We start from the raw sequence: 23,913 nt of genomic DNA on the forward strand, positions 1-23,913 counted from the left end.
CAAAACCAACACCCCCCCTTACGGCAATGGGCTACTCCACTTCGCCGGCGCTCCATAAAACCCCACCCCCGCAGCGGCACGCGCTTCCGCCCAGGAGCAGCGGAGCCGACCGGGACCAAGCGGGTGCAGGTGAGGTGTGGGTGAGCAGCATGGTGACAGATGATGGTGAGAGATGAATGACCAGTGCACAAACTGTTACAGGTTGGGAAATGGGACAGAATGGGAGTCGCGGTGCTCCGCGCTGCCGACGCCGACACCCTGCTCACGGCACCCGTTCCTCCGCCCCCAAAGCACGGCTGGGCACAAAAACCGTATTAAATACAAAATAAAAATCCCTTACACAACCCCGTGTGCCACTTTGTGTGTGTGTGTGTGTGTGTGTGTGTGTGTGTGTGTGTGTGTGTGTGTGTGGGAGTGTGCGTGCGTGTAAAACAGCGTCTCTTTCGCTCGCTCTCCCGCGTGGGCAACGCCACGCCGCCGGGTCCTCGTGGGGGAGACAGTGAGAAGGGGAGGCGGAGATCGCTCACTTTCTCACATTATATTATATGCATTTCTAGCCTCGGCCTTTAGCGACGTCATATTTAATCAACCCTAAATGAACACAAAATGAGCTTCAACTCTTGTCCAAACTGCACCAATAAACTGAACATTGTCTCCAATTCAATGCACCACGGTTTATATATTTGAAACTGCAGATGGTTCGGCAACTAAATCTTTATATTCTTCTTCAAGTATTACGGCTTCACCGTGGTGGCAACTGGATCTCCAGGTTGAGTTCAGTCTTCGAGGTTCTCAGGGCTTCTTATCCAATCACAGGATGCTTAGGTGTGAAGTTCAGCGTAAAGCCAGCTAGCTGACCTTGCCATCGGAGACTCCAGATCTGATTGGCTATTGCTACTAACTGCTCAGTGGTCTAGTCAGTCCCTCCAGAAAAACGGCATTATGCGATGGCGTAATTCAAGGCATAATCAGTCAAAGTACGTGTAATCATGGGGGGTGGGGGTCGCATTTCTCCAAAGACACTTTCGCCGCATAAATCTCAGATTTCCGAGCAAAATATGCGAGGTTTGCGTAATTTTATAATCCCCCCATTTTTTGTTCACTTGACTCAAGCGCAACCATTTTCCTCCCGTTCCTTTGAGAACGTTATTTGCAAAAAGCGAAGAAGACGTAGAAGAAAAAGAAGACGAAGAAGAAAAACAACAACCAATCAAAACCTCAAAGCCTTGGTCTTCCTTTACCACTGTCGCAACCCCATCTGAGTGCCTGCACGCGTGGATTTATGAGACGGTTTCCGACGGATTCCCGATGTGAGTCGCGCATGCGATTACGAACCGAGACTTTTTCGATATTTCCCGATTTATGACTGTAATGGGAAATATGTATTCTTGGGTTATTCTTTATTATGTTGTATTCTGTGTCATATGATCACTAGTAGCACGTGTAATCTGTTCGTTTCATAGTATAACCTTCTCGAGACATTCTCCTCGTGGTCCACCAGAGGAGGCTGTAAATGTGTCGGCTTGTGCTGATTCTCTGTGCTTTGTTTTCCTCTTCTTCCCTTCCTTATCTATTCCCCTCCCAGTCCAGTGTATAAGAGACCTTCTTCCTCCTTTCCTCCTCGCACTCGCACTCCCATTTTACTGTGTTTTGTGCCTCGGAGCTCCGATCCCCTTTTTATTGTTTGTTCATTAAATTACTTATTATCCCAGTATTCCTGCATCGGCATCTTTGCTCTTTTCCACAACAATTTGGCGTCACGAACAGGATAGCTGAAGACCCGTCAGTGAAACTCTGGGACGTCGAGGGCCCGGGACCAGGAACGGAGGAAACTCCTCATTCCCCCTCTACCTCGAACCAAGCATTCAGAGATGAGAGGATCGGCGTCTAAGAGTGGATCTGATCGGCTTCACGTCTATCCAAGCAAACCTGGAAGGGAAGTGCTGATTCAGAGATCGGGTGAGAAGTAATTGTTCTTGTCTCAGACATATCAGTGACCAGTGGGTTGTTTTCCTTGTCGTCTACGAACGGTCCCGGGGCAGGACGGAGCGCATATGTTAACCGTGCCTGTCAGGTAGGTGTTGATTCTGAATCAACACTGAATTCCCGCTCCACAAGTGAGCCGGACGCCTTTGGTGGGTAACTACCAGAGGGGTGAGTTTTTTCTCTACCTTTTTGCGCCTTAGTAAGAAAAAGGGGTGCACGGGGACGCCTGTGTAACTTTCCGACTTGAAATTTTGTGAAAATTTTGTGAAAAGTCGGGAGGGGTAAGTCTAGCTAGACATGGGGAAGAACCAGAGCAAAGTGGCTGCTGCTGTTCCCCAGCGGGGACCAATTGTGGACGACATGAGGAAAAAATATGGTCCAGATTGTCTTGACATGTTGGGAATTTGGGTTGAAAAGTATGATTTCCCAGCAGGGGGATCACTGAGTTTGGAGGAATTGAGAAACCTCCGGGATAAATTGAAGATAGCAGAGGGAGAGATTACAAAAAACAAAAAACAAAGAAATATGCAATTCAGATCATCAAAGATCATGAAAGGTGTTTTTCATTTTGGAAAACTGAAGCAGAAGTCAGGGACAGGAAACAAGTGAAAAAACGTGTGAACAGCGCTGGGCGCTGGAGCACAGGGGTGACAGAGATAACGGCAGAGGGTGCACACACTCACACACACTCCCCAGAGGAGGGAGAAAAGGAGCCACTCACACACGAGCATTCAAATGCACCAAATCGTCTGTATCCTTCTCTTACAGGCCCGAGGGACCCTCTCCCGGACCTGCCTGTCTTCCCTCCTTCCGCCTGCCCTCATCCAACGCTACCACCGTACAACCCTGCGCACTCCAGCACCGACGCCGCAGCGTCGCCACGTTCATCAGGACTGCCGTCAACCAAACGGCCAGCCTCATCACTGCTTTCAGACAAGGGCTGCTCCCCCAGATCGCCAAAGCAGTTAACAGAAGCTGCTGCGTGGGGATTGAAGATGCCCGGCTGACAGAGGTCCGACGTCATGCAGTGCACGCTGAGAGGCTTCTGCAGGAGGCCAGCGATGCAGAGGACAAGAAGATAAAGCGTGCCTCCCTCACCATGATGAAGCACCTCAGTGACACGGCGAGACGGCCCTACAGGAACAACGACAACCGACGAAGGGCGACTAGCGGAGATAGAGGCGAAAAGGGGGCGTGCCACATCTGCGGCCGAATGGGTCACTGGGCCAGAGAATGCCCTGACAAAGGAAGACACCGCAGACAGAACCATGCCCACCGCAGCCAAGAGAGTGATCGCGAGGGCCGGAAAAGAGGATCCAACTCAGAGCAGCTGAGGGGGGAGGGTGGAGTGGGGGACACGGCATGGACCCGGCGAGACGGACCCCCGGCCTACAGCGTCTTCGCAGGGAAGTGATGCACACACACACATGCAACACGCTTCTTGCAATGAAGAAATGCTTGCTGTCCCCTCTAACTTCCCTTTCCCCTGCTGACAAATACACTGATTCATATTCTGATGTTGATTATTCGGAAACGTATAGTGATTTACATGTTGATGATGATTTTTCTTCTGACAATGATTTAGGTTCGACTGATTGCTCTCAGCCTGACGGTGAGACATGCATTGACACTGACACAGAGTTCGAGGTTGATTTACGTGACCAAATTTTGAGCACCATTGACAGGTTTAGAGCGTCGTCACGTGCCGCCTCCTCCCACATACACGTTGTATAAAGAAGCTGCTTTTGAGAAACTGCCGCGGGTCACTTTTAGAATTATGAGTAAAAATATCACGTTCCTAGCCGATAGCGGAGCAACATTGTCGCTCCTTCGTGCAGAAGAACTTCCCCAGTGTAAAAAAAAAAAGTGGGAGATATGTTTATTCTGTCAGAGCAGCTGGAACGAAGAAGGGAGAGCCTCTCACCACTCCACTTACTTGTATTGACTACGGCGACGAGACATGCACATCACAAAACCAAATTAAACACAGCTTTGTATTGTCAGAAGTGTGTCCGATGAATTTGTTGGGAAGAGATTTGCTTCTAGCCATGGGCATGAATCTCATCTCCACCCCCGACGGGTTGATTGTTGCCAGGTCGTTATCTTCCTCGACCTTGGCTCAAATTCCTAAGCCTCTCTTGCATGTCTATCAGGGGTTGCTTCCCCTCGAGGCCTCAGAAGAATTGATAGTGGCGGCTAACGATAAGGTGCCGGGTGATGCTCACTTCATGAAAGCTCCTAATTTGCACTGCACAGCCAGTGTGACGGATGAAAGAAACAGTGTGTTTGAGAGTCAGTTTTTATTTATTTATTTATTTATTTATTTTTTTCAAGCGTGAATGATGGCCTTTTTGTTTCTACGTTGTTTTGGGGCCCCCAACGATGCGTTGCCTCTGTTTCACTCACACCAGAGCAGAGTGCATTTCTTTTTTTTTTTTCTGTCCGTGGGTCTACCCCACACATTTCACTTTCCAAGGGTCCAGGCGATGAGTGGAAGGAGCTAGGTCCGTTTTTGACGAAATGCCTGTCGACCAAAGACTGGCACCAAAAGGAGCGGGGACATTTTTACTCCCCCACCCTGAATGTGCATAAGACTGATTTTCCACTGGAAACACAGGCTCTTCACTGTCTGCACCTGACAGAGACACGTGACAGCGAGCGCCACAACACGAGTTTTGCATGTTTCACTGACACATCGCAGCTGCCCGAGGAACTGAGTGAGGTTCCCTCCTCACTGTGGGCTGCTCACAAATACGATGTGGGTCTGATCAAAGGTGCCGAACCGGTGAAGATCACACCCAAAAGTGATATTCGGCCCAACCAGCCGCAATATCCTCTCAAGCCAGAAGCTGTTGAAGGGATCACTCCTGTTTTTGATTCTCTTCTCGAAGCAGGTGTCATTGTCCCATGCCCCGACTCGCCAGTGCGCACGCCCATGTTCCCTGTAAAAAAGGCCAGAGTTCCTCCTCAACGTGATGACTGGAGGTTTGTTCAAGATTTGAGAGCAGTTAACGCTGCTGTCCACGCCAGGGCACCGAACGTGCCCCACCCACACACGACTGCATAGCAGAGCTAGACACAATTTTCTCCCCCCGACCTGAACTGACCTGACGAACCCCTTGCTAATGCTGATTTTGTTTTCTACGCTGATGGTTCAGCGTTCCGGGACGACAAAGGCGCCAACAGAGTTTGTTACGCAGCTGTCTCCGACTCGGAGGTCATCTGCTCTGACTCCCTTCCATGTCACCTCTCAGCACAAGGGGCAGAGCTGGTTGCGCTAACTGAAGCATGCAAATGTGCTGCGGGCAAGTCTGTCACAATCTACACAGACTCCCGTTATGTGTTTGGTGTCGTTCATGACTTCAGGGCACTGTGGAAATGCAGGAACTTCCTCAAGTCAGACGGGAAGCCGGTGTTTAAATCATGTGCTTATTGCTGACCTCTTGCAGGCCATACTTTTGCCCTCCCAAATAGCAGTGTGTAAATGTTCTGCTCACACTAACCTTCGTGACCCTGTTTCCCAATTCAACGCCAGAGCTGACGCGGCAGCAAAGTCCGCTGCAAGGCAGCCTGCACCCTCGTCAGCCCCGATGATGACAGCCTCATTTGAGGAGGCTGATGCATAGCTGGCTGAGATGCAGTCCCTCGCCACAGCGAAGGAGAAGGCCGCTTGGCGCTCCGCCGGTGCATGCTGGGACCATGTTACTGACATTTGGGTAGGACCGGTAGAACGGTAACCCGTGTCTGCCAAAACATTTATTTTCACATTTCGCTAAATTGACGCATGGGTTAGACCATGTGTCAAAAGGGGGGATGTTGGAATTAATTAATCAATTTTGGTTCACTAGAGGGTTTTCAGTCGTAGCACAAAAGCATTGTGAAGCGTGTTTAATCTGCCTCTCACAAAATGCAGGACGACCAGTCAAGATGGCAGCAATAGCAGCACACCCGGCTCCAACCAGACTGTTTGAACATGTCATGATGGACTTTATCGAATTGACACCGTCAGCAGGGAAAAAGTATTGTCTGGTCATGGTTGATATGTGGTCGAAATGGGTCGAAGCGTTTCCCAGCACCACACAATCAGCCAACGACGTGGCCAAGGCCTTGCTGACTGAGATAATTCCCAGATGGGGAATTCCAAACAAAATATCCAGTGATAATGGGACACATCTCACAAACGAGGCGCTTAATTAAATCAGGAAACTGTTTGGCATTGACCTCAGGAAACATTGTGCTTATCACCCTGCCAGTGGTGGGGTGGTAGAGCGTGAGAACGGGACGTTAAAAAGCAAATTAGCCAAATGTTGTGCCGACACTGGCCTGCCGTGGCCAAAAGCTCTTCCCATTGTCCTGATGTACATGAGAATGAGGAGACGCGCACGCGTTAATCTCAGTCCTTTTGAAGTTTTGTTTGCAGCTCCTCCCCAGATTGGGATGACTACCGGAGGAAAGGCACTCCCCTCCACGGCCTTGTGTGAAGACACAATACTAACCTATTGTTCCAACCTTGCATCCGCTCTAGCAGACGTAAGGCGCCAAGTGTCCGCTGTTTTGCCTCAGGCTGCGACGGGACCGCTGCACTGCCTGAAGCCTGGCGACTACGTCCGGTTGAAGGACCTCCGGAGAAAGAGCTGGAGAGCAAGTCGCTGGCTGGGGCCGTTCCAAGTGCTCCTGGTGACGCAAACCGCCGTCAAGGTTGCCGAGAGGGCCACCTGGATCCACGCGAGCCGAGGCAAGCGAGTCGTCGCCGGGGAGCGGACGAGGGCACTTCAGAGGGAGGAGGAGAGCCACGGGCCGGATCACCACCTGTCGCTGTAGGACGCCGAGGACGCCGGGAGCTGACGAGTGAAAAGTGAATCAAAACGTTTCACTCCAACGAAAGCAGCAAGATGGAACGTCCGGTGTCATGGCACCTTTTCCGCCGGCCAGGCTTTTGCGGCCTACGGGGCACGCTGGCCTACCTGGCCCTCATCAGCTGGATCATCGTTTTCACAATCTGGTGCTTCGAACGCACGGAGAGTTTCCGAGGAGAAGGTGCGCCACCATCACTGCCTCCGGCACTCCTGTTCCAGCACACCCTGCTGTTTCACCTGCCTTTTCACCTCGCACCACACCTTACAGTACACCTCACATGAACATCAGTGTTGGGCAGCCAGGACGGGCTGACCGACCCAAAAGATGGGCCACAACTGACATGCTCACTCATTCCCTGAAGACTCCTGCACACCCGTACGCAACCAATCTCTGGTGGCGTTACGCAAACTCTGCAGCACGAGCTCAAGGACATGTGAACTGTTTTGTTTGCATGACGCGATGTGGGGAAGTAATGTTCCTGACGATTTCAAAGTGTTTCCAGAATCTGCCAAAGTTTCTCTTTCACTGTTCCCCTGGACAGGGGTGGGAAAACTTATTTTATTCGCCGATACACTTCACTACCATTTATTGCAGTTGACAAACTTGACACTGAATGCTACCTCGTCCATTAGCCAGGAGCTAAATGCTATTCGTCTAATGGTCCTTCAGAATTGTATGGTGCTAGACCTACTCACTGCACCCCAGGGTGGTGTTTGTCACATTGTAGGCACGTCTTGCTGTACGTACATTCCAGATAATGCTGCAGATGGCGGAGCAATCTCCAAGGCTTTAGATAGCCGCAAGAAACTTTCTGCTGCCGAGATGTCTGACCAAGGCGGTTAATAAAGCTGCTCGCTCCTGTAATCGCTATTCTCATTGTCATTTCGGTTATCACCTGCTGTTTTGTTCCTCTGATCAAGCGTTGTGTCAACAAGGTGCTCACTTCTGATCTGACTGGCTGATAGACAGCCGACACGCACAATCAGTTTGACATGTCAGAAAGGATGTTTGTGAATGTTAACGGATTGCCAGATGCGTGGGGCTTCAGCTGCCCTTATCCTGATTGTGATTTCAACAACACCTACAACGATGTGTTTGCAGAGTACCCAGAACTTCCAGATCTCATCATTGAGGATGACGATGTCGATGACATTGACTCTGTGTAAAATACAGCACAGACGCAATGTCAGAGTTTTAGTAGTGGTTTTTAGCATACATAACAATAGCTTATAGGTTAATGTTTAAAGAGAGTTATTTTTAGTACAACTGTAAGTTCGTATTATCAAAAGGGGGGAATGTAATGGGAAATATGTATTCTTGGGTTGTTCTTTATTATGTTGTATTCTGTGTCATATGATCACTAGTAGCACGTGTAATCTGTTCGTTTCAGAGTATAACCTTCTCGAGACATTCTCCTTGTGGTCCACCAGAGGAGGCTGTAAATGTGTCAGCTTGTGCTGATTCTCTGTGCTTTGTTTTCCCTCTTCTTCCCTTCCTTATCTCTTCCCCTCCCAGTCCAGTGTATAAGAGACCTTCTTCCTCCTTTCCTCCTCGCACTCGCACTCCCACTTTACTGTGTTTTGTGCCTCGGAGCTCCGATCCCCTTTTTATTGTTTGTCATTAAATTACTTATTATCCCAGTATTCCTGCATCGGCATCTTCGCTCTTTTCCACAACAGTACCTATGGTGAACATTACAGACCTCTCTCATCTTTTGAAGTGGGAATTGTTGGCTGTCAAATACTTTTTGCCCCACTCTGTGTATAAAACATATTGCTTCAGTGTCAATGGAAAATGAAGCAAAGCAAAGTTGCAACCAAATCAGTGTCTTTGAAGCCCCACCACCAGGGTGTTTATTGAAATGACTCTGAAAACACTGCAAACATGGAGGAACTACAGCTGTTTGATGACTGACTGACTGACTGACTGTTAATATCATTTCTTCAAGTTCACTTTAAGGTCCGGATTAAAAAGCTGAATGGGCCGCATATGGTCCCCTGTCGTAGTTTGCCCCCGCTACTAGCATAGCAAGCAGCTGTTGTGTGATTGTGCGTGATGTGTGATGTTTCAGGGTGACGCTAGCTGACGGCTCTCGGTATCTCATCCACAAAGGAAACAACTACGGCATTGCGTCTCAGACGGTGGTGGTGGATGCCAACCACATGAGCAACAAGTAGAAGGTAAAGTTCTCAGTTTGAACCTGCAGGGGGACAGGCTCCGCCCACAGACACCTGGACACTCTGGGTCTCTCCTCCTCAGGTGGTCGCCACTCACAACTTCCAGGGGACGAAGACAGTGTCCGAGTTTGTGGCGGACGGCGGCTCCAACTACAGCCTCATCTTCGCCAACTGCCACCACGCATCTGGTACAATGATGCAGCCGTGAGGAGGAACAGACTGGCCAATAAAAACGCCCAACACATTTTGATTTTCTCTTGAATAAAGGGCAATTACTCATTTTAATTAACGTGTATGTGAATTTGCAACAACATATATTAAAAAATACATCAATCATTACCGCTCATTACGCAGTTGGTGACCTGTTGACCTCCCACCAGGTTCCACCCGGTTAGAGGAAGGTGCTAACTAAAGGTGCTAACTGAAAGGGCTAACTGAAGGAGCTAACTAAGGGGCTAACTGAAAGGGCTAACTGAAGGGGCTAACTAAAGCAGCGAGCAAACTAAATATGTTATGTATCTATATATGTTACTGAGTTGCCAAACGTCCTTTCAAATACAGAATTTTCCCATATTTGTGGATGAAATGGTGAGATGGTGCGTCCTGTTTGGAATCAATCTGGGATGGGGTTTCTGAGTTGTCTTGAACGTGAATTTATTTTGGAAGCAAATTCACATTCGTTTCCAGAGAGTTTGCTTTCAAAACCGTAATCTACAAAGCTGCAGGCAACACCATTGTACCACCCATTCACAACGACTGCGTACTGGCTGCGTGGAGTAGGAGGCTGTGAATCAGGATCGCTGGTTCTTTTCAGCAGCAATCAAAAATGGCCAAGGCTCTTGAACACTGTCCACTTTGTGCAGTCCTGTGCAGAGTTTAACGCAATCTTTTGAATGACAGACAGGGACTCAGTGGCTGTGTTTCAATTCAGGCTCTGCATCCTTCCAAGGCTGCATTTGAAAGGAAGTTGCGTCATAGCACTGCGTGAAGGCTCCTCCCAATTCCCAAAAGTCAGAAGGATGCTCCAAATGCGTCCTGGGAATGTGTCCTACTGTTAGCCCATTCCAAGGCTACACCGCTACTATCCTTCACCTCCTTCTGTATCCCAGGGTGCTTTGCGTGCTGCTGCAAAGCAACGTATAAATTTAAGTATTGAAATTACACATCAAATATTCAGTTTTTAACGTAGGGTTTTTACTGATTTGAGCATCCAACGCCATTGTTAGATGGTGAACCAATGGTTAGCTTGATGATATGAAAACGTCACTTCCGGGGTTGGCCAGCAGGAGGGAACGGCGGTGACGCAACCAGGAAATACGCCCAAGGCTAGACCGTCCCGTGTGGTTACCGGGGAGGTGGGTTTGGGTCGCTCTTTCTGGGCCGGGTCCTTGGGAGGACGCTTCCTTCAGACGGAGGACGCTTCCTTCCAAGGATGCAGACCCTGAATTGAGACACAGCCGGTGCTACCAGAAGTATGAAGAGATGCACCTGGAGAAGGAAGTAACCGTGAAAAGAGAGGTGGTCTACTGTTCCACACACAAGAAAAAGAAAAGGGTGTTGAAGTGATGACTGCTGATGGGAGATGGATGTGGCAGTGAGAAGGAGAGGCTTTACACTTGAGTTATTTGCACACATGGAATTTTAGGGTTTTTCCGTTATGAAGAAACGGCAGATGAATGACATGAAGTTGTGTGTGGTGGTACAAGCAGCATCACTATCCTGAGTTGTACTTATTATTTATTTAAACATTCAGCATTCAACATTTCTAATCTATTGGTAACAAAGTTCAAACTAAGAACTACGAACTGACATTTTAACTTGTGAGCGACCCCTACTGGGAGCCACTGGCTGTGATGGTCATGGCCCCGAGCACTGCGGGAGGGACGGAGGCCTCCTTTATTTTTCTCAATGAAAGTTGGCAACACTGTTGGGAACTCATCAGGAGTGTTTGTGCACATGAACAGACGGCCGCTTGTCGCCGCCGCCGCACAGCGCAGAGCATCGCGCGGAGGTCACGCAACTCGGCTCGTTTAGAACCTTGCTGTTGTTGTTGCTGTCACACAGCACCCCCATTGAAGTCACATCGTTGCACACTGAACACTGAACAAGCCGAAAGCGGTCGGACAAACAGGATGTGAAACTCACTTCTTTAACGACTGCTTCCTCTGATCTGCTCAGAAGAACATCGTCGACTGCATCAAACACTCAGCAGGTCAGGAAGAGCTGAACACCAGCCCCTCAAAGCAGAGTCTTACACAAGTTAGCATTAGCATCTAGCTGCCGTCCGAGGACAAACCTGCGCGCTAGCTCGGCTAACGCTAAAGGCCCTGTCAGATCCGGTGGGAGCCGGGAACCCCCTGAGACGGCCACGTGTCAGTGGGAGGCTGCAAACAGCGGGCTAAGGTGGAATTCCTCAGTCCGACCTTCTGAGCTGGAGGTGGTGACATTTCAGTTCTTCAGTCAGTGTTGTTGAGGTTCTGCAGAACTCCGGTGACCTTCTGAAGAGAGGTCACACCTGCTCCTGGTCACATGACACCCACCCCCCCAACCCCACGTCAGTCACATCAGTCATGTCATCCTCTTTCGAGTCTTGTTTTCTCCCCCTTGCTGGAACTCCCCCTCCCCCTCTATCTCCTACTTCTTCCCTTTTCTTCTGGCCTCAGCAGTTTAGTGTTTGGAGGCGGAGCCTCTGTTCCAGAGCGCGATGGTGCCCCCCCCACCTCCCCGAAAGAGGAACCACCTGGCGGTTGGCGGTCCGTTGGCCTGTCAGCTGGCCGCTCAGCGCCTGGTAGCTGCTGCTGCTGCTCTTCTTCTTCTGCGCCCGCAGCAGCGGCGTCTGGTTGTCAGCCTCCCGAGAGGGGGCGGGGCCACGGCGGAGGAGGCGGGTCCAGCCGTACACCAGACAGTTGAGGAAGCCCTGTGAGGCCGAGGTGAAGGCCTGGGGGGAGGGGCAGACAGAAGAGGGAGGGGTCAGTCGGTGGTGGTAGCGTGGCTTTCAAATCCATGCTTGGGAGCAGAGGGAGGAGCCAGCTGATGAAGCCACACCCACCCAAAAACTTTTCCAGTTGATTTGCGCTGTGTGAGCGACTAGATTAAAATGAATGGTGGTCCTGGTGAAAACCCACCTGTGAGACGTAGAGGGCGACACCCGCTGCACCCTGAGCCACCGACGGCTCCACCACCTGGACCAACGCCAGCGCCACCGCTGGTGACAGAGGGCACAGTCAGGAACACACACACACACACACACACACACACACACACACACACACACACACACACACAAAGCCACCCCCACCTGGACCCCAGCAGCAGAAGAAGACCGGTGGGTAGAGCAGCATCTGCCGGTCCATCAGCCAGAAGGTCGCCCCGTGTGCATGAGCAGGCACCTACAGCACAGCATTGCAGCAGCCACACACACACACACACACACACACACACACACACACTATATCACACACAAGTCAAATCACATCACATCACACAGGTGGGTGTGTTCTGCCGCCTCACCTGTAGGGTTCGCTGAAGTTGGCCTGGCAGTCGCTCAGGTTCCCCTGGATGAAGACGGGCAGCATCATCAGCACAGGAATAGCCTGCCAAAACAGGAAGTGGGGCGTCAACCACTCACACCTAGTAGCGAGCGAGACTAACGAGCGTAAAGAAACGCCAAAGAATTGGGCCTGTTACTACTGTCCCTGCCATGGCTACAAAGTTGTGGGCGTGGCTACAGTTGAGTAGTTGAGTGAGTGAGCCAACCGTGATTGGCTCCACCTCCGTCCCTCCCTCTCTCACCCTGAGAACAGCGCCGCAATCTGTCCTGCCGCCTTCACCCGTTCAGAGTCCCATACCCTCAGGGCGCATCCACCGCTGCAGCCGTAGAACTTCTCCCGGATGCCAACATAGACGTTCCACATGTAGAGGAGCGTGAAGAGGAAGGAGGCCATGTAGAGGATCTGAGGGCGGAACAGGACCAATCAGTAGGCAACAGAGGGTGACAGGAGGGGGCGGAGCCTGTGATGGATGTAGGTCAGGAATGTTTTTCCCGGCTCTGCAGACCAGCTGACCCAGATCTCCATCGGATCGGAACCAGTGGGGAGAGAGCGGGTCCTGAAAGTACCAGGATGTACAGCTGCTCGCTGAGGCAGCTGCACATTCTGGGACTCAATAGGCCAGAGGTCAAGGTGACAAATCGTCACAAGGCACTAGGAGGGACGTTGCAGCTCCACAAACTGCAGCATCTCCTCCTGGAGGTGCTGCTGGAGCTGCTGGACCATCTGCATCCACCATCAGCAGGTGGTGACTCCACCTGAGGGAGCCTCACCACCACTGCTGCTGCTGCTGGTCAAACTGAACCGAGAGAAATATCCCTCAATATTTCCCCCATCCTCCTGATTGGTACTCAGTCGTTTCCCAATTTGGCATCAGTAAAGTAAATCAATCTATCAATACCGATTTGAATGTCCTCAACATGCAGGAGGCCCATCAATAACCTTACAATATATCATGGATGCATCTTTGCAGCTTCTTGCATCACCTTTCATTCATTCTTCTGCCAGGTGGAAACCCGCCTCTCCCTCTTCCCTTTTGTAAATAATCATTTAAAACATTTCATTTTAGACAATGTGATCTTCAAGACATTTAAGTGACCGTTAGTGACAATAATATATGTTATTTTTTTGCTTTTTGAAAAAAAAAAATATGAGACGCCCTTAAAATTTTGCTTTGAGGCTCCCAGGGGGTTCTGGTTGGCTTGACTCTACTGGAGGAGGGGAAACCCCTGGATTGGGCACACTGGGCTGCTGCTCGTCTGGGGTGTGAAAGCAGGAACTGGGGTGAGGGAGGAAGCGATCAGGTGGGTTCCAGCCGCTGAGCAGGTGGAGACACTGTCACGCTGGCAGAAAGGAGAAGAGTCGGAACCAGTGAGTGGAAAGTTCCCCCTGGAAGCCCCGCAGCAGAAGTGGTGTTTTCACAAAGTGGGTCATGTGACTCGCACCGTTGAGCTCTGAGAGTGTGGGGGGGGCTGACCCGGCAGAGAGACGGCGAGAGGTCATGTGACTCTTCCTTTCTCTGTGTGTGTGTGTGTGTCGCAGCCTACCTGCTCCACTGTGTGCAGTTGGTAACACAGCGTGTTGACGTTGCTGCAGCGCTGGGAGAAGAGCGTCGCCCCGACCAGCCAGCAGAGGGCGAGCAGCAGGTCGGACAGGCTGAGCAGCAGCAGCGGCTGCAGCTGCAGGGAACAGTAGTAGAAGAAGAAGAATTAAAGGAGCAATTCACTCAACATTTCACACAGCACGGCAGGGCACCGGGCACCCAGCAGGGGGCGCTGCTCACTTTTCTCTCTGTTGACTGTCTGTACGGACGAGTCACGATGACTCAGATCACCAGAGCGCCGCCACCTGGAGCTTCCTGGAGATTTCACGTTTGAACGTACGGCTTATTGCAGAGTCTGCAAGAAAGAAATACAGCTTTTTGCGATGGGAGTGTCTGCACTGTCAAGCCATATGAAAGGTAAGCCACACAAGTGTATTTTACTGGCTACATGCTAATTGTTATACTAGCTTTACCAGCTAAGTTTTGCTATGTGCTAAGCGTACGTGTGCACGTTTTTTTTTTTTATTGTTTTATTATTATTATTATATTTTTTTACTTTGACCGCAGCAGAGGCTGAGTAACGTTATTATTGTTAGGCTTCTGCTTGTGAGGCTGGCCGGGCAGTTACATAGAACAGGTCTCTATGAACCCATTTAGAAGTCCCGCACCCCAGAGTCTAAATCAAGAATTGCTGGTACTGCGTACCGACACACTTAAAACGCTGAGGCAGTAACTTTAACTTATGTCTGTGTTACCAATTAACACAGCAGATGAGAATGAGAGGGGGATGTGACACAAAGTTACTGCCCATCGGTGAGCAATTTGTGACGGGGGCGGAGTCAGCACAAACCGCTGCTCGTTAAAACAGCGTTGGTACGTGCTCTCCAAACCAGACAAGTCTACGCGATCGGTCGGCTGCGGGTGTCTTGCCAAAGGATGGGCAATATATTATTGTTTGTGATACATCGACAAAAAAAAATCCCCCCGTTAAAATGTCATTTCGCGATAATAACTAAGTAATTACGTGCGCAACGCACTCGCTTGTTCACAGCTGCCTGTTGACGTGACCACGTTTGTGTTTAAAAGTAACTCGAAGCAGAAGTTCAACTCTGTCGTTTATCCACACCGTCTTCTCACCAGCGATATTTCTTTCTTTCTAAGTCTTGAGAGAGCTCCTGCTTCTTAATGTGACGCGCTTCGGGTGCGCTGCTTTCTCCTCCTCCTCCTCCTCCTCTTCTGCTACTTCTTATTATTATTCTTCTTCCGCCTTTCCGCCGGAATAAACTTGTGGCGCCACTCCAAGCCTGGCATAGGTACTACATCATTTGCAGTCATTTCCAGCGTATTTTTTTTTAATAGGTGTTCTTGTAAATGAGTTATTTTTTCTGAGTGCGGTGTTGTATGGACCTATACGAGATAAAGACAGTGTGTGTGTGTGTGTGTGTGCGGGGGGGGGGGGGGGGGAGGCATCTTACTGATACTTGAGAGTAAGTTTAAAAAAAAAAACAACAAATCCCTCTTGTCTTTGGTGGAAGACCAAGGAAAAAAGCATCAAGATCTGCTGAGAGCATTTCAAAACCCAGGTCCTACAGTGGTGGACTTTTTTCCAGCCAACAAGCCAGCCATCAAACACTGCTACATCCACATCAGCAACCAGGAGTATGGAGAGTGCAGTGGAAGCAGCCAGTGGAGTAACAGCTCCCTGTCTACCACCCCCGGGGTCTTCAAATCCCCATCAATCAACCAACAAGACCCAAACCAATTTAGTTTCACATGTGAGCTCTAATCCAACACTTAAAGCAGAAATATGTTGGACAATTAAAGTTGTGACCAGTCACTATTCCTATAAGTCATGTAAGAAAGCAGGAGACATTTTTCGAACCATGTTCCCTGACAGTGACATTGCAAAGCAATTCTCTTGTCTAGAGACAAAGTTGGCATATCTTGCCACGTTTGGAATTGCTCCTCATTTCTCTTCCTTAATGAAGACCACAGCCAAGAAAAAGTCTGGATATGTACTTTTTTTTGATGAAAGCCTAAATGGGGAAATGAAGACATGCCAGATTGATACGCATGTGAGATTCTGGAACAATAACCAAGTACATTCAAGGTACCTGACATCATTTTTCATGGGTCATCACACCGCAGAACAAATTCATGAGAAAATTGAAAAGGTGTGTTCAGAAATAGGCTTCCAGAACCTAATACAGTTATCAATGGACGGCCCCAATGTAAATTGGAAGGTCTTCTCTATCACCCAGAAGAACATTGAGAAACAAACAGGGAGGCAAATGCTTCATGTGGGAAGTTGTGGTTTGCACACACTCCATAATGCTTTCAGAGCGGGATGTTTGTCCACAGACTGGGACATGGGAGCAGCTCTGTCCAGCCTTAAATGGCTATTTAAGGATGTGCCTGCTCGCAGGGAGGACTACACTGAAGTCACTGGTTCAACATCTTTCCCTCTTGACTTCTGTAGTCACCGATGGCTAGAAAATGTGGGGTGGCTGAGCGTGCTCTACAGATTTTGCCTTCTCTGAAAACGTACATCAGTGCTGCCAAAACAAAAAAGGTCACAGAACCGTGCAAGTCTTTCAAGAAAGCTGAGATGATTGTGCATGATTGTCCTCTTCCCTGCAAAACTCAATTTTTTTCGAATGGTTGCCAGGGAAATCACTCTGTAGCCCAAGTGTTGCAACACTGTCTATGCTACTGGACCAGTTCTAGGGTCGGAGGAGTAGGAGTAAGATTGACGACTCAGGGACATTCACTTTATATAAAAGCCGGCTGTTTACTACAAAAAGTTAAGCATGGAAAAACCACAATACACAAAGAACATTTCCTGCAGGTTCTGTAAAAAAAGAAAAGTAATAAGACACAAAGCAGAAAAAAATAAATGGAAGTATTTTAGTCACTTTCCCTCTTATAGCTATTTTGGGAACTAATTTAAAGTAAATTAAGTTCTGTTTGACCTTTCTAGGTTAGAACTATTTAGGACTCCTATTTTATTTCTATTTATTCTATTTAGTAGTTAAATCTAATTTCTTTCCCTGCACGGTAAAGAAACTTCAATTTAAAAGGAAAATAACAGTGGACCACTACAATTCAAAGTACACTCAAAGATGAACAAAAGTAAAGAAAAGTTTTACACCTTAAATCAATTGCTCAACTAAAAATGTGGGTTCAACAGTTCAATAATAAAAAAAAAAAACTCAATCCGATTTGGTTCAAGGAAAATTTAAAAAAAAAGAATGTTGCAACTAGTCAAAATTCAAAGTCAACTTCAAAGTTCTCTGTTCAATTCAAAAAAATAACAATCTCCGTTCCAGGTCAGAAACAAAATAAATGTCAATAAATCTTCAAAGTATATAAATAAATGTCTTTAACTATTTGTCTGTGCTTGAGACTAAAACTAGCTACGGGATTTTTTTGGCGGCGGAGCGATCTCCTCCAACTCGCTCCGTCTCAGACAAAACTGCATAATACACAACATTCACACAATATTCACCGTATCACTCAGTCATAAACAACAAAATAATAACTTGATAACAGTGTGCAACAAAGAATTCAACCGCAGACAGCTACGTGTTACCCTTTGTCATGAAAGAAAAAGGAGTAAAACATGACACGGTAAATACAATAAAACAAACACAAAACTCACCGAAACCAACGTTGTTTTAGTTTCGTAATGATACCTGTCGGTTCCCGAACAGGTAGATGCTTTTTCCCGAATCAAAATCCTCTTTTTAACCATCAAATTTGCTTAATTGGTCGCCGCTCGTTCCTCCCAATTCTCTTCTCATCTGCTCCGTCTCTGCTGCAGCGTCACCAGGTGCTGCGTCTCAGCAATCACCGAAAACGGAAGTGACATCAATTCTCTATCCTCATATTTTTCATATTAAATTATTATTGTTACTTTTTTTATGCATTAATTAATTAATATTAAACATTTTTAACGTTTTTAACCCTATTTATTCAAATATATTTATATCTATTTGTTATCTATTTTGACATGGTTACACTTACTTTCACATTAGCATATGGTTACTATTCATTTAGGTCAGCAGCAAAAATAAAGGCACTGTAAATCCTTGCTATTGTGAAGTGTATCAGGAATGGGCAGCAATGTGAATATAAGGACCTGATCAAAGCCTTCAGTGACTGCAGTCACAAGAACTGTCCTACTGAAAAACCTCAAAGACCAAGGAAATAATAATAGATTTCTTGTAGATCCAAGCCCCCTCTTCAGCCAGAGTACCAGTGGGGAAGACCTCAAGGTGGTGCCAAGTCATAAATATCTAAGTGTACAGCTGGATAATAATTTGAAGAGGTCCCTAAACAGAGACACTCAATAAATAAGGGCAGAGCTGCCTCTTTTTCTTAAGGAAGCCAAGATCTCCTGACATCTGTAGCAAAATGCTGAAGATGTTTTGTTTGTGGTGGCATGTGTGTTGTTTTATGCTGCAGTCTGCTGGGGAGGGAAGGAAAATTGTTTTAGCTTTCTGATGTGTTCATCTGCCTCTGCAACAAATATCATTCAAACACTGCACAGACACAGCTCCCAACATACTGTTTTTTTCAAAGGCACAGAAAAGCAGCTTGGCAAAATGACTTCAGTCCTGCTGGTTGACTTTTCATCCAGCAGGGATCTCCAGGGACAAGCATTGTGAGTAAAACAATGGCCCCAGACATCACTGCAACAGAACAGGTATTTCCTGCTTCTGGAGAGCTCTTCATTATCCCATTTAGTCATTATATGCATGGAATAATTCTATTTAACCATTATCAGTTTTCTCTTCATTCTATTTTGTTTCTAAAATGTAATAAAAACAATGTCATGTCATACTGGCAATAATAATTTGACTCGAAGTTCGCACAATGCCTTTATTAAGAAAATTGACCAGAAACAAACTGCTTCCAGGCTTCCGTTGGCCGTTGTGGTGGCAGGTGGCTGTGGTGAGGAGGCTTAAAAGCTGCCACGAGCCAATGTCCTCTCGGCATTCAGCCTTGTCATCTCGTCATTCATAAAGACTTCAATAAAGATCTGAAACACAGTGACATGATTCAATCAAACCTTGTGATGCTGTAAAGGCTCCACTCAATTTTCTTTAATGATTTCCAAACAAATAAAATGGACCACCCAATAATTTCATTCCATTTCCCAAGCAAACTTGATTGACCTTCTTACCTCTGGAAGCATGACATCAAAAACAAAATCCGAAAACAGAGTCCAATATCGCCTCCCTTAATTTGTTGTCCCAGGCCTGTGGCCTCCTCGATAAATTTCAACAGTGCAAAAAATCTATTGAAAAGAAAAGTACATAATAAACAAATTCACCTTTTTAAAGTCACATCTCTGTTAACACACATGTCATTTACCCGCTGGTCACTTAAATTAAGTGTCCTTAATTTAAGGAACTGTTTCAGGTTGAGGGATGTTGACGGATTCTTCCACAGGTACATCCTGTCTGACCTGATGGTACCATTAATGAGCCCATCATGTAAGTTCTGAAACCAGAGAGTAAAAGGTGAACATATAATCATCTGCCAAAGTAAGAGGCACTGTAAATAATTAAAGCACAGTCTATTCAAAAGTTACCTTAATCTGTGTCTTGGAAAACACTGGCAGAATCCCTCCCTTCTCAATCAGATCCATGATGCTGCAGAAAACAATGATGGAGAAATGAAGACTGCCAGCAGCTGCAAACACTGGACTACTCAGCCACAGGAAATGCCATTTGGTAGTGACCTTTATTAATGTGCATGCAAATCAGGAAGTTGGCTGGACACATAAAGACAGGTAATAGTTTGGGCTCAGACAAACAGTACATAGTGACACCATGTGCAGATATTAAAATAGTGAATGGTGTAGTACCTTGGTGGTTCAATGATACCTGTGCATCCACAGTTGAAAGAGTCAGCGCTGTCCAATTTCCCTGCACATTCTTTGTGCAGCACAACCCTTGCACAGCTTGCACTGCACCCATTCCAGAGACCCGGCATCTGGATACAGCAGTCTAGTCAAATGAGAGACACATTAGAAATTAAACATACATATACTATAAAATTGCTATCCTTATACAGTGCCTGGGAATGCATGAATCATTTTCCTCAAAGTCGTATCTATAAAAACTAAACATAGTCCGAGTCACTTTCTTAAAGGGACAAGCCAACATTTTTTTCTTTTGCTCATTTGCCGCTCTCCCGAGTTCAAGACGAGCTGATAGACACAATTTTTTTGACTGTGTGCAGTAACAAGAAGAGGAATAAATGGAGGAGGAACTACATGTTTCTTGTTTAGAAAACTGTAAGTGCTTGCAGAAGCGGACAGAAAACAAGTGTTTCTGCTGTACTGAGCTGGACTTGGTGCTGCCATGGCAAGGAGGACAGCACACAAAGACAACACATGACGCAAAAATCCCATTTTTGCTAAATCTTGCAGTTGTTGGAAATTTTTTCCTTTTTTCCTTCCTTGCCAGGGTTTCCTGGACAAGTGAATTTGCAGAAGTCCATCCATGGCTAACCGACAAATAGGTCATCATAATTGTGATCCAGAACCTTTTGCATTTAGAAGAACTCCAACATAGTCCTGTGTTCAACTATTTTAATAAGACTGAAATCATTAAAACTTCATTTATATGTATTAACATCCCTCTCTTTATAACTAACCTCAGTGTCCTGTTTAGCTTTCCTCATTAGAAACCTAGACATTAGATCTTGTAAATACAAGTAAGTGAGGCTTCTTCTACTTCAGTCCAGTACCATTTGTGTATAAACATATCCATTTAAGTCAAGTATTGATCAAACGCTTCCTTAATATCAAAGTAAAGCCAAACATTGTTGCTTTACAAAAGACAAAAGGTAAAGCAATGACACTATCAGTCAATAGTAATAACAGTATAACAAATGAGAAAATAGGAGTTTCTTTGAAATAAAGAAGGGCCCAAGGTCAGCACATATTACCACAGCTTGTTATGACCTCCCCTTAACATGAATATGCCACAGTCTGAGCCAAAGTCTTGTCCGGGGAAGCCCTGATTGAAGAAAAACAAATGTTAATAGTCTCACCACTCACTTATGCCAAGTGTGAGCAAGGTTGAATATAACAAGTACCTTCAAGTCTTTGCCCATTTTCTCTGTCCATTGCCCAGCACATACTATATCTTCTGAGCAATATTCCTGAACATTTAAAAGGAGAGTTACATTTGTGATACTTTCTTTGGCTAAGCTAACGTTAGCCCGGACCATCGACTCAAGCGTAGAAACAACCTTCACGACAACACGACACTATAACAAATTCTTCCAAACATCGCATTTTGTAAATAGCACGGATCGCATCTTAGTGACCATGCCACACTCGGTGGTGGTAATGTTTTATTTTTTTTACTTTTTTCTTACCATTCTCACGCTCTTGATATACAATGCTGCTATCGGGATGGACGCCGAATAAGCAAAACATTTCTCGAAGAAGAATGAACTTCCGGTGTGGAGTTCTGGTATGGAAGTTATGGCGACGCTAGTTTAGTTTTTGTTAGATAGTTTTTGTTGCAATTGTGTTTTTTTGTTTGTACTGTTTTGCGCAATCATTAAAAAATACATTTTAAAAAAAAGATGAACTAACTTCCGGCGTTGAGTTCCGGTCTTGAGTTCCGGTATCGGAGATATGGCGGTGCCCGTGTCCGCCATCTTTGTCTGCATTTGGGTTCCTCTCGTGACTGATGTCAGGCTGCAGGACCAGCTGCTCACCACAGGGGGGAGGCAGAGGGCAGGTTTCTAGTGGTTTCCACTGTGAGCACAGAGCAGGGCACTGATGGCTCAGAGTTTTGACCAAAGACGAGTTCGAGTCCTTCACCAAAACCAAAAGCACCACTTTTAACTTTAGTGCCTGGAGATTTTTACATTTTCACCTGTTGAAAACTTGAGGGTTTATGAAATGAGCTGCAGACGCTTTGGTTCTCGGTGGCCGAGGACAAAGGTCAAAGGTCCCTGGATGGAGCAAGACGCCATTTAAAAGCCTCCTTGGTTCAACAGCTGATGGCCGCAGCACCAAGCGACTAGCGAAGCATCAAGGGCCACAACAGCCGGAGTGAAGAGAAGAGAAAAAGTGTTGTTGGTTTGTTCAGCCACATGGATGTTGACAGGTTGACTGACTTCACTGCAAAGAAAACAAGAAAATTAGCAACTTTCATTCCTTTCTTTCTTTCTTTCTTTCTTTGACCCCAATCAGTTTCTAATGAAGAGAAAATGCATGAAAATACTGCCAGTCTTTGTCAAACAGCAACAAGAGAAACTTGAACACTCCACTCTTCTATGTATACACACATGACACACGCTTCTTAAAACTGCAGATGCTACAAAACAACAGTATGACCTGTCGGAGAGGAAAATCTAAACTGGATTCACTGCAGTTATTCACTGTGGCCGTTCTTATTGCTCCATAAAGCTCTTCAGTTGTGTTTAGAATCTAAGTTGGGCAGAAACAATCAAAGTGGGAAGACATCAGATCAGCCAATAAGAAGATGACTTGGCACTTTAGACACGCAGGCCTGACACAACTGCAGAAAGCAACAGCAAAGGCTTTTATTGCAGCGAGCCCACACATTACATATTTCAGTAGAAGCAAAGGACACACACACACAAACACACACACACACACACACACACACACACACACACACACACACACACACACACACCCTGCCACTTCCCTTCTCGGAATGAGTCAGGAAGTTAGAAGCCGCCTCCTGTGTTCCCTGCAGCCAATCACAGCCCTGACTGGTTGTTTCCTCCCCCTCAAGTCAAACTGGTTTCGTTTCTGAGGAAGCAGAACCCAGTCAGTCAGCCAGTCAGTCAGTCAGTCAGTGTCTCTCAGAGGTGAAATGGCTCAGGCAGCAGCTCAGCTGGACCCAGAAACCTTCTCTTGTTCCCTCTGTCTGGATCTTCTCAAGGATCCGGTGGCCACTTCCTGTGGACACAGCTACTGCAGGAAATGTCTCCAACACCACTGGGATGCAGAGGAGGAGAGGAGAGTCTACAGCTGCCCTCAGTGTAGGAGGACCTTCACACCAAGGCCTGTCCTGGAGAAGAACACCATGTTAGCAGCTCTAGTGGAGACCCTGGAGAAGACTGGACTCCAAGATGCTCCTGCTGATCACTGCTATGCTGGAGCTGGAGATGTGGCCTGTGATGTCTGCACCGGGAGGAAACTCAAGGCCCTCAAGTCCTGTCTGGACTGTCGGGCCTCCTACTGTGACTCTCACCTCCAGCCTCATCGTGATGCTGCTCCCCTACAGAGACACAAGCTGGTGGAACCCAGCCAGCAGCTCCAGGAGAACATCTGCCCTCGTCACGATGAGGTGATGAAGATATTCTGCCGCACTGATCAGAAGATCATCTGTGGTTTATGCTGTGTGGATGATCATAAAGGTCACGACACAGTGGCAGCAGCAGCAGAGAGGACTGAGAGGCAGAGAGAGCTGGAGGAGACCAGGCAGAAGATCCAGCAGAAGATCCAGCACACAGAGGAAGACCTGAAGGTGCTTCAGAAGGAGGTGGAGTCCATCAACGGCTCTGCTGATAAAGCAGTCAAGGACAGCGAGAAGATCCTCACCCAGATGATCCGTCTGCTGGAGAAAAGACGCTCTGAGGTGCAGCAGCAGGTCAGATCCACACAGGGGGCAGCAGTGAGTGGAGTCAAAGAGCTTGAGAAGAAGCTGGAGCAGGAGATGATGGAGCTGAAGAGGAGAGACGCTGAGCTGGAGAAGATCTCACACACACTGGACCACAGCCAGTTTCTCCACAG

The 23,913-nt window shown here is 47.3% G+C and overlaps 3 protein-coding genes and 1 long non-coding RNA gene across 4 annotated transcripts in view; 1 reads left to right on the forward strand and 3 right to left on the reverse strand.

Moving 5' to 3' along the window:
• LOC142898370 (NLR family CARD domain-containing protein 3-like) overlaps nt 1–23,913 on the reverse strand; it is a 417,525-nt gene that overhangs the window by 226,416 nt on the left and 167,196 nt on the right. The window lies entirely within an intron of this gene.
• The window catches only part of LOC142898405 (NACHT, LRR and PYD domains-containing protein 12-like), a 143,863-nt gene that overhangs the window by 62,074 nt on the left and 57,876 nt on the right, over nt 1–23,913 (reverse strand). The window lies entirely within an intron of this gene.
• LOC142898412 (uncharacterized) lies at nt 8,871–9,305 on the forward strand. The gene is made up of 2 exons (XR_012928585.1): nt 8,871–9,023; nt 9,103–9,305. It is a non-coding gene; the product is annotated as an uncharacterized LOC142898412 (long non-coding RNA).
• On the reverse strand, nt 10,959–14,277 carry LOC142898423 (transmembrane protein 116-like; the record flags this gene model as incomplete). Its single annotated transcript, XM_076041354.1, has 7 exons — nt 10,959–11,120; nt 11,761–11,958; nt 12,146–12,225; nt 12,319–12,409; nt 12,554–12,613; nt 12,851–12,973; nt 14,116–14,277. Coding segments are annotated over 7 exons (876 nt in total), but the record flags the coding sequence as incomplete, so codon positions are not given.

This window comes from Nelusetta ayraudi, unplaced genomic scaffold, assembly GCF_046127955.1.
Source record: "Nelusetta ayraudi isolate G7.1 ecotype Tasmania unplaced genomic scaffold, CSIRO-AGI_Nayr_v1 ptg000064l, whole genome shotgun sequence".
NCBI lineage: Eukaryota > Metazoa > Chordata > Actinopteri > Tetraodontiformes > Monacanthidae > Nelusetta > Nelusetta ayraudi.